General features: G+C 33.1%; 1 protein-coding gene across 1 annotated transcript; it reads left to right on the forward strand.

Moving 5' to 3' along the window:
• Positions 1–7015: 7015 nt before the first annotated feature.
• LOC122315048 (cyclin-D2-1-like) lies at positions 7016–9924 on the forward strand. The gene is made up of 6 exons (XM_043130740.1): positions 7016–7780; positions 8162–8248; positions 8356–8454; positions 8541–8742; positions 8849–8973; positions 9121–9924. The coding sequence occupies exons 1-6, from the start codon at positions 7472–7474 to the stop codon at positions 9358–9360; spliced, it is 1062 nt and encodes a 353-aa protein (XP_042986674.1). The 5' UTR covers positions 7016–7471; the 3' UTR covers positions 9361–9924.
• Positions 9925–11223: the final 1299 nt, after the last annotated feature.

The raw sequence follows: 11223 nt of genomic DNA on the forward strand, positions 1-11223 counted from the left end.
TGGCTCTAGCATGACTTAATAATATATCATTGATTTTATAATTTTAATTAAATTATCCGATATGTTATGTTTAAAACTTTTTTATTGGTCAAAACTTAAAAAAAATGATTTAAATAATAATATTAGATACAATTTTAAAATATTCAAATTTCAAGTATTTTAAAATTGTGGTTCATTATTAAAAAATTAATTTTTATATTAATATTATATTTATCTATTTTTTAATAAAAATACGCATTACTTATCAATATAAAACTATAAATATTAATTTTCTTATTTAAAATATGACTTTATATAATATAACTAGAAATAATTAGATTTTAGTATTTGGCTTGATTTGTATTCGAGTTTTTTTTTTTTTTTTTCAATTTTCACGCTTTATTAGTCCAATTTTGGAATTTAACATAAGCGACTGGCGAGAATAAGATGCTAGACAGCGTCCTGGTTCTAGACCCATTAGGGGCCCATTTGAACTGAGAGCCTGGAGGATATAATTTTACTCGAGAATGAATAAACCAAAACATGCTGGAAGGGCTTCGAATAGCTCTGCTTGACATCCATAAAAATATTTGGGCCCAATCTTCAAAACCCTCTCTCAGCTAATTACTCTCAAGCTCTTTATCGTTCAGTGACTTTACAAATTCAGTTGAAGAGAGAGAGAGAGAGAGAGAGAGAGAGAGAGAGTTTACAAATTCGGTAACATATTTCTAGGCCCAAAGATGAAATTTTGAACCAAAATGTCATAAATGGAACAAAAGTGTTTGTGCCTTGTGGTCAGGTTCCATAGGGATAGGTGCATAATTTAAGAATTCAATGTGCCCCCATTGACATTGTTGCCTTGTTCTTGTTGACCTATTGGCCCATGGGTTCTTCATTGAGGTGACCACAAATCAGTCCTGGCCTGCAATGAATGGGCAAGGTTGGTGGTAGCACCACCTACCGGCACATTTTTTTTTATTAGAACATGACAGTATTTTAATTGATTTGGGCCTAGAGACATAAATGCTGACTAATTGAAAGGATGTAAATGCTGACCAAACCTCTATTTTGTGGCAAATGGGAAAGTAAAGCAAGTTTTGGAATCTGTTCAGTCACCCCCACCAGCTGAATGGTTGCTTTGGCTGTGAAATTTGAGTTTCCAAATGTCTTTATAGATACCCCGTTAGGCTATTGCCAATGTAGTTAGGGTTAGAGAGCTACTGAAACTTTTCGTAGTAAATGGTATATGAACATGACATGACAACTTGGTCAAGGTAGCAGAGGAACTTTATTGTCAGGTCTGTTGCAATGACATTATCCTAATGGCAGGGCTGTTTAGGATCTCAAAGGTAAGAATGGATTTGAATAGCACTAGGAAACATTAACCGAGATCACACAAATTTAATATTAAGCCTCATGTGGACAATAGTGACTACACAATTGGACTAAGAAACAGCAACCCTCCCCCCACCCATTTCCCCCCACTTTCCCCCCCGACCATTTATTGCCCTAACGCCAAACTCGGAAACCCACAAAAGCATACACATCCAACAAACGCAGTGGCTTTTTCTATCTTCTGATGCAGACACAACTTTAGCCAAGACAACTGACCCTGCCAGCTCATACTGGTTTTCACGACTTATTTTTAAATTATAAAAATTTTACATGTAGTTATTTTTAAAAAATTTTAATATAAAATAATTATTTTAATCAATTACATAAATATAATTTATAAAAAATAAAAAAAATAACTAACATAATTAAATTAGAGAGTAATACTAATTAATGTAAATTTGCTCTTTTTAGACGAGTCTTAAATTTTTCTCACTCTTCTCAATAAAAGTGCATATTTAAGACTATATAAATAATTTTCTTTAATTAAATTACTGCTATCAGAATCTTGTGACCCAATTAGAGTTTCCAGGGTGGGACAAGATTATTTCAAATAAAGTAAAGAAGGTAATAAAATATAAGATGAGAATAAAACTTAGTTTTTATAGACTCATCTTGATCAACGTGTTTGATTTTATTTTTAGTTTAAATTTAAATTTATAGGTTTAATTGTATTTTTATTTTTTTAAATATAGAGCTTGGGTTTGTCGTGGAGACACAGAAGATACGCCGGATGTTCTGGAAGCTCAATTTTGATGGCGGACAGCGGAGTCATACTGGTTTCACATGCCTAGACGACCAACCGTTACAAGCTCAATGCATAGAGCAAGACTCTATTTATTTTTTTATTCAAGTTTTTTGTTGTTTTCATTTATATTTTTTCTGTTTATTTTACTTATAACTCCTGATCTGTAAAATTAGTAAACACTTAAGATTTTTTTATTAGCATGAGGGTGTGTTAGTTTATAGTTGTAGTGAATCTCAAGGACTTGCTTAATTTGCAAGAGTTATTAGTTAATGAAATTTAGGTTATTTTTAATCTAAACTTGGCCAATGCCTTGAAGCCAGATTCTGGGTTCCGGATCAGTGGTTCCTTAATCTGCAATTGATATTGTCTTATCGAGTGGTCATTTTCTCTAGAGATGGGAAGAAGTTCAGAAGAAAAAAATACCAAAGTCCTCGGAATCTCCTCTCTAGGGTTCATATAATATTTGATATATGTTACTCAAACTATTCCAGGAATATTTAAGAGCCTTCCCAGAAACTGCTAGCTAGTGACTGGCTCATGCCCAAAACAATGGTTTGATAAATTGATAACGACAGTTATGATCCATGATTCTACGTAATCCCGTAAACAAAAATAATAATCTCGGTTATCTGAAATTTTGTGTAATTATATATGAGGTAATTTTACAATTTGACGTATCACACTAAATTATATTAATTTATAAATTTATTTTTGTGAAATATCTTTACCAGTATTTTTGAAATCTAGACGTGTTATTGAAGTTTATTTCAATCCTCATAAATGGCTTCGGAGGGAGATTGTAATGTTTGAATTGAATACGTGAGAATGATAAAAAGGATTCCATATCTTTCATAATTATTACAAATTACTCGAAATTGTAATCTTGAACAGTCATCGTTACAACATATAAAAAGGAGAGGGGGGCGGGGAGACATATATTAAGAAAAAACAACTTGAATCATAGAAAATGAAAGAAGTGGGCACCCAAGGCTACAGCGTACAAGCACCGTTCCAGAAAGCATATGAGCAAGATTGCCTTGGGCTTGTAACAGTAAAGGGAAAAATAATTAATGGAAATGAATGAATTAAAAAAAAAAAAAAATGCAGTGGATGTGAATGACACTTTGTGAAACTCGGATCTCAAACAGTGTAGGGAAGACTCCTCTTTTTAGACCATTTGAGTAAGAAGTCTTTTGAGATGAGGAAGAGGAGGGGGCCTCATCCATCACTCGTGCTTCTTCTCACCACCTTAAAATAATGAGCCATATTTTAAGTATTAAATACATATTAAATATGGTCTTTGAAATTTGCACAAACTGACATAAGCCATATGAACAGAGTGTGTGGTCACTTGACCCACTTTGGTACTGGCCCTGCTATGAAAGTTTTTGAGTGTGAAGCTGCAAAAGCGGGAAAAAGGGTGAATTCCAAAGAGTACAAAAAAAATAAAAAATAAAAAGAGAGAACAAGATAAAAAAGAACATTTCAAAGAATGTAGAGACAAAAGGGTTGGAAATTTGTGTCCCCAAAAGTCTCTTTAGGAAATCCATTTTTTAGCATGCCTTAAGTGAATCCAAGAGAGTAAGCATCCTAAGTAAAATTTAGTTTGTGGTCCAATTCAGTCCACGTTTTTACCTTAGAATATTTCACTAATTATGGTAAAGTTTTTCAATGTTTGAAATTTTTCTTCAGGGATATGAAGAAAACTATCCCACTCTCTATAACCTTGCAGTACTCTTAAACTCTGTGATATTGTTGCCTTCAAAGTTGAGAAATTTAAAACCTGATGTACGACCTTTTAAATCTATGAAGGGGGTATAGATTTACAACTATTGGACCATCTAGGACTTATCATCAGAATGTTAAACACACACAAAGAGGGTGGGGAGGATGTCAAAGTCGAAATAATTAGTTAATTGAGAAGAAACACATAGTCAAGGGCATCTGCTGAGAACAGAAAATTTGGACCAAATTGTTGACAAAGAATGTATTCAATTGCAAGATTTACTCTTTCTTTTACAGTTCTCATGATTAAGATCCTCACCTCTACCAAAAAAAGAAGAAGAAAAGACCGTAAATAACAGCACTGCCATGGTAAAAAAAAAGAAAGTAAATGAATCCTCCTGTCAACCAGACGTGTTAGATTGTGATCAGAATCAAAGACTCCACTTAAGTAGTATTAATCTCTTAATCTCGAGTTAGCAAAAGGATTGCTTCAAAGTTCAAAACGACATTTTGTACTTGTAAATGGGTGACCCACATTTCTGCAAAACCCAAAACGAAACGCGCCTAAAAGTTGCAAAAACCAGCAAAAGGTGCATATCTTTTTTGTAATTCTTTGGCTCTATGTAGAGACAGTCCTTTAATTTCCCTCTCCAACTACATTTTCTGGCTGATTTGGACAAGATTTCCTCATTTCATCATTAAGTTTTATCTTTGCTGGTCACTGAAAATGACACGAGCTGGTCCAAGTTTGATGTGCTGTTTCACTAAATACAATACACCACCTTTATGCATTTTATTACAATTAAACGTGGATCCAGTTACAGGGCAAAATCGATGGAAAAAAATAGTGACAATGTGAATTTCCACCGGTGCAACTCACTGGAGACATGCAACGTGCATAAAAAGACAACGGATAAATTAATAATTAATTGCAAATTGGCACATGTTATAGCTAAGAACAATAATATTCTTCCTCTTAATTTTATTATTGTGATCTTATTTGTTGACGTGATATATTTAAAGAGTTTTGTTATTTATCATCTCACATACTATAATTTCTTTTAACTTTTTTTTATTTTTCTTAAATTAATTGAATTCTTTTACTCATTACCTATACATCACATATATAATAAGAAAAAATGATAAAATAAAATAAAATTAATGTGTGGTATGTGGAGATGACAAATAAAAATTTTCATATTTTATGCAGTTCCAAATATTTATTACTTAAAATAGAAAGTTATTTAAAATATGTCTTATCAAAATATGTGACTAGGATGATAAATTTAAAATAAAGAAAAACATGTTCGTGTCTATATGCATATTCAATGTATAGTTCGTGTCTATATGTATATACAATGTATAGACAAGTTGTGTGTACCAGATGAATACTAGGTATTATTAAAAAAGAAACCAAAAGAGAACTAAAAAAAGGACAGGTACAAGCGTAATTAATGCAGAAGCGGAATAACTTGGGTTTACGCCTTTGTGGCTCTTCACTACCATTAATCCATGCCTATCTATTCTATACAAGTTGCTGACCTATCCATTAGCCATTTTGTGCGTTTATTTTCACGGATCGATAGCTTATATATATATCGTTGTTGCAAAGAAAGAAAGTATATTATAGAATTATTTATCTTTATTAAAGTGGAAGAATAATATGATTTAGGACATATCATTATGCGATACTGTCTAGCTATTGGAAGTATTCGTATTTTTTTTTTCCCTTCAAAAATAAAAAGAGGACTCCTAGGTTTACCATTTACCACCAAGACAACCTTTTCATCATAAAACTAAGTCCAATATATCGATTATCGCCACCCTTTTGATACTCTTGAGTGGCAAAAACCTGTTTTGGCAATAGAAAAATGTTTGTGTCCTTTCAAAGTGATCGCTGGTAATACAAATATTTTATTTTAATTTTTTATTTAATAATTAAGAAAATAATTTTAAATATATTAATATTTTTTTATTTTTAAAAATATTTAAATATATTAAAAAAATATACATGCGATCAAAATTAGCGGTGTACTCTTTGCTTTATTCCTTCGACTTTGTTACGTCCTGCTCCAAGAATTTTCTAGTTTGTTAAGAAACATATTTTCTTTTCTTATTTACACACAAAAAAAGTCACATCAGTCAAGACTCCTGACCGATATTATTTTTGGCAAACGAGACAGCCATTGCACCGTCATATACTTTGGTTGGGTTGGTTACAGCTGTAAGAATGTTGTCTCATATAATTATTATTTTTAAATTTTTATATAAAATAAAATATTTAATTTAATTTTTTTAATTAACATTAAAAATTTAAATTATAATAATATTTTATTTAATTTGATCTACGTAATCAAATGATACTTTAATTAAATCGTTAAATTAATCTCGAATTTGATGGATATAATATTTCCTGATTTCCTTTTCATCTCTCTACTAAGAAAAGTCAATTTTTTTGTTATAATCAAGAGAAACACAAAATTCAACCCAATAAAAAGGATAAAAAATAACGCACACAAGCACAAAAGATTAATGAGGGAAAATGTCTTCTTCTTTTTTTTTTTTTAACACAAAAAAGCGTGACTCGTTTGGTAAAAGAGAGTCGGTACGTGTGGAAAAGGCCAAGGACTGGAAAAGGCATAGTCAAAATCGTAATTTCAAAAAGAAACGGATGCTTCAGGTCATTCGCTGCTACATCCAGATCACACGCGTCAGCACGGGAGGATAAAGACAGACTCACAGCCGATTGGTCAGTCCTCGATATCCACTTTACGCCTTTATGCTCCCATCTTCCCTCTTATTACCTGACCAAATAATGCAATTTTTGTACTCAATAATAGTAATAATAAAAGAAAAATCTGTTAATTTATTGAATAAGTCATTTTGTTAATACCTCTTATCTTATCTCCTAAACTCTGATACTAAAATGGTATAATTTCTAAAGAAAATAAATTGAATAATAAAATGTAATACATAAATGTGATTTTGTATAATCTGATTGAGTAATTTAATTTTGTTCAATAATTGTAATTATTTTGATGGCATTTAATAGCACAGTGGCTGAAACTAATTATTGATCGTCTTTCTTTTATTTGGCATTCAATCTTCGTTTTGGAGTACAGTACCCTTAGGATGTCTTTTTCTTTTTTGGACTCCATTTTATTTTCAGGACATCTCACTTTCGAGAAAACTCTCTCTCTCTCTCTCTCTGTGGAGTCTGTATGCCCTTATCGAGGTACAAATATTTTTCACGCTCAAATCCTTTTGATTCTCATCTCTCGCTCCCAGTACCCTCTCTCTCTCTCTCTCTCTCTCTCTCTCTCTAGCGGAGGCACTCATTTCCTTCATAAGCCACTATCAAGAAGTAGTCTTTTAAGCCCCAAGTTTGATAGGGGTGAGAGAACGGGGAGAGAGAGAGAGCTCTCCACTCCATAGTTTCTGTATTATTTTCTCACACCACTCGCTGTTTCCTCAACATTCACGGTTTTTTACAAATTTCTTTTGGAAAATCTGTACTCTTCCTCCACAATACCTGAAACCAATCTGTACTTAAAACCCACGTTTTCGCTCCCATTTCTCATCTGATGCAACTTGTTATTTAGAGAGAGTTTTCTTAAGCCTTGAAAAATGGCACCAAGTTTTGACTCTGCAGTTTCAAGCCTTCTTTGTTCGGAGGAGAACAGCATTTTCGATGAAAACGATTATGGAACAGCGGAGGAGTTTGAGACCACGTGGCGTTATAGGAATCGTCGAAACCATAGTCAAGACCGGGCCTATGGTGACGGCGACGGATTACCGCTGCAGAGTGACGAGTGTTTGGCTATGATGGTCGGAAAGGAATGCCAACATTTGCCTGCTGTTGATTACTTGAAGAGGCTGCGGAGAGGAGATTTTGACTTGGGAGCTAGAAGACAAGCTGTTGATTGGATTTTGAAGGTGGGTTTTTGGCTATGTTCTCGGGTTTCTAGAGTTTCTCATTCGATCTCTCTTTGCCTTGCCTGAATGAATGTTTTATACTTCCCTCAGTTTTATGACATTCGTATTTTGTATCTTTCGGTAACTTTGACGTCGTTTGATATTTTTGGTTATTTGGTCTTTGGAAAATCCTCCAAAATGCCAAACACAAACTGGAGTTGCATCGATCGTCTGTTGCATCCCCTCCGTTTATCGTATTTATACCTTTCTTCCTTTTGCATGCTTTGTTTTTCTCTTCTTCCCTTCTCCTGATTAGCAACCAGCTGAAGAACTGTTTGATTATTTTACTTCCGTTGGCATTTGTTGAAGCTCAAGGCTAATGCTCATATACCTTTGTAACAGGTTCATGCCCATTTCAGCTTTGGACCTCTGTGTGCATATTTAGCTATAAACTACTTGGATCGCTTCCTTTCTGCTTATGAATTTCCTGTAAGTTGAGAAATGAAGCAAGCGATTCTTTTGGTCTCAATACTGTATACAGCATGTTATAAAGCCCATTTTTTTTAATTCTATGTACTCTGCATGCACATTTGCAGAAGAGCAAATCTTGGACAATGCAATTGTTGGCCGTCGCATGTTTATCTCTTGCTGCCAAAGTGGAGGAGACAGAAGTTCCCCTATCTCTAGATTTGCAGGTTAGGGTCATGTTAATTAAGATTTCTGCATAATTCTTTACTTGTTCTGCCCGTCCGTGTCCTGATGATCACAATACTCATAATAGGTGGGTGATGCAAAATTTGTGTTCGAAGCAAGAACAATTCAAAGGATGGAACTTTTGGTTCTGAGTACCTTGAGGTGGAGAATGCAAGCAGTTACCCCTTTCTCGTTCATAGACTACTTCCTTTGCAAGATCATCGGTGATCCAACCCCACTAAGAACATCAATCTTGAGATCAATCCAACTCATATTAAGCACACTTAAAGGTGACTCAGACGGCACGTAGTGCTATAATTCTTTTCCCATGGTAACAAGTTTGATAGACGGGGGAGATAGAAAGTTTAATTTTTGGTGGGTGGGAATTCAATGCAGGGATTGATTTCTTGGAGTTCAGGCCTTCAGAGGTTGCAGCAGCGGTGGCAATAGCTGTTGCAGAAGAAACCCAAACAATAGACACGGAGACAGCAACTTCTCTTCTCAGTCAACATGTAGAAAAGGTGCGTGGTCGGTTCACCAACCAAAAAGGGACTTTCATATGATGATTTTGGCTTTTTCTCTTATCATTCTTAACTGATTACTTGCAAAAATTTCATTTTGGAGGCAGTACCTAATGTTGATATCACTTCTGATTATGGTGCTTGCAGGAGAGAGTGCTCAAATGCATCATGATGATCCGTGATTTTTTATTAATTAATAACGGTTCTGTTAAGAACACGACTGTTTCAATCCCATCTGTTCCCCAAAGCCCAATTGGGGTGTTGGATGCAGCATGCTTGACCTATAAAAGTGATGAGGTTACGGTTGATTCATGTGCAAGTTCTTCACAAAGTAGCCCGGATGCTAAAAGGAGGAAGCTAAACAGAACCTTTGAAGTGGGGCTATAAAGTCGTGGAATGTGTAGATTATGTGGGATTCTCACTTCAGTACCCAGAACAAACGTGTGCTTTTGTTACCTTAGGAACTTTGGTTTGTTTTTGAAGGTGCCCCTTGAAAGATACCCGAGGAGTACTGCCAGGGCCAGACAAAGAAAGGGATTGAAAAGGAAAAGGAGGGTGGAAGAAAATTTTGGAGTTGAGAAGTTGAGTCATGGGTAGAGGATGGAGGACGAGTAATAGGAATGGAATCAGTGTATTTCATGATCTTAGCGTGAAGAAAGGTAGGCAGCTGTTAATTATTAGACATCTTAACGGCTAGAGACGCTAGAGAAATGAGACAGATGAAAAAAAAAGAAAAAAGGAAAAAAAACCAGAAGAAAATATTTATTGTGTTTGAGAAATACAGTTTGAGTAGATTTGGAGTTTCATTGGTTGAAAAAAAAAAAGACTAAAAAACTAAAAATTAAATGTTCCTGAGAAATATTTATTTGAGAGAATTGTTAATTTTTCAAGTTCACGTGTTTGTTCATTATTTCTGTATTCTATGATTAATTGACCTTACAGAATTGATCTGAAGCAGCTCTTAGGTTTTGCATAAGTAGCTGAGAATTAATTTAGGAAGACTTCTTTTGGTTATATAATATTATTAAAATATATATATTTTTTTAATCTGAAAAAATTAAATTATTTATTTACCTCTTGCCCAACAATTATTAATAAAGTATCTTAATTTTTTTTTTATTTAATCATTATAAATTTTTAAATAAAATATAATAAATAATTGAAGTTTTTTTATTATCTATTTAAACTAGAAGAGACGATGCTTAGCAATATTTTTAACGCAAACAAAGACAGGTCTGTCATTATTCTTTCTGCACTAACGATCTGTTTATTCCAAAGTTAGAAGGAAAGAAATCAGAGGGGCATTCCACGCCCAAAGTGTAAAGGGCACCTGACCAACTTCCAGACATGATTCCGCAATCCCTTAAAGCGGAGGGCCAATAGCAGAGTGCACTGCGCATCTAAAGTATCTAAAGTATTAGTTCGAGTATTAAAACCATATTAATTTTCTGTCTGTACGTGACTCAGTCAATGTCTGGATAGAAGAATTGGTAGTAATCAGTGGTTGCCTAGTTTCTCCATCTCATGATCGTCAGACTAACTAGGGTTCTATTCCAGATGTCATGATCGTAGTAAACATCCAATCTTTTCACGATTGACAGCTTGGAACAACTAGATGGCATCAAAATTTACATCCGCTCATCCATTCATTGACAGGCCAGATAAGAAAGTAGGTGCCTAATTGAATTAACGTAAAGCACTGTTGTTATATATACTCTCTCTCCCCCTGTTCTCCCTCCAGTATCTCATCGTTCTTCCTCCATTATTTCTTTATATTATTTAATAAAAAATAATAATATATTTTTATATAAATTTTTAATTTTTAAAAAAATAATAAAAAAACAAATTGAAAAAAAATATTATTAAATTTATAATATTTTATTATTATTTTTACTAATAGATAAATAATTTAATGTAAAAATAAATTTTAAATAGAATAGTTAAATATAAAATTGTCATATTATTCAGATTTTATATTTATATTTCGATAATTTCTAAGTTAATTAAAATGAGTTGAGATTGAATGTTTATTATTTTTTAATAATATAACTAAAGAATAATGATATTATTAATATTTTAAAATTTGAAAAAATAAATTTTTTTATTATATTTTATATAAAAATTTATAAAAATTATAATGATGAGATGAAATAAAATAGATCATTTCAATCCAAGCCTAGCCTTAATAATTTTTCTATTGTATTTATGGTTTTAACATGGAGTTTAAAGTTGCAATCACATAGCATGCAC

Source organism: Carya illinoinensis, chromosome 7 (genome assembly GCF_018687715.1).
Source record: "Carya illinoinensis cultivar Pawnee chromosome 7, C.illinoinensisPawnee_v1, whole genome shotgun sequence".
In the NCBI taxonomy this organism is placed as follows: domain Eukaryota; kingdom Viridiplantae; phylum Streptophyta; class Magnoliopsida; order Fagales; family Juglandaceae; genus Carya; species Carya illinoinensis.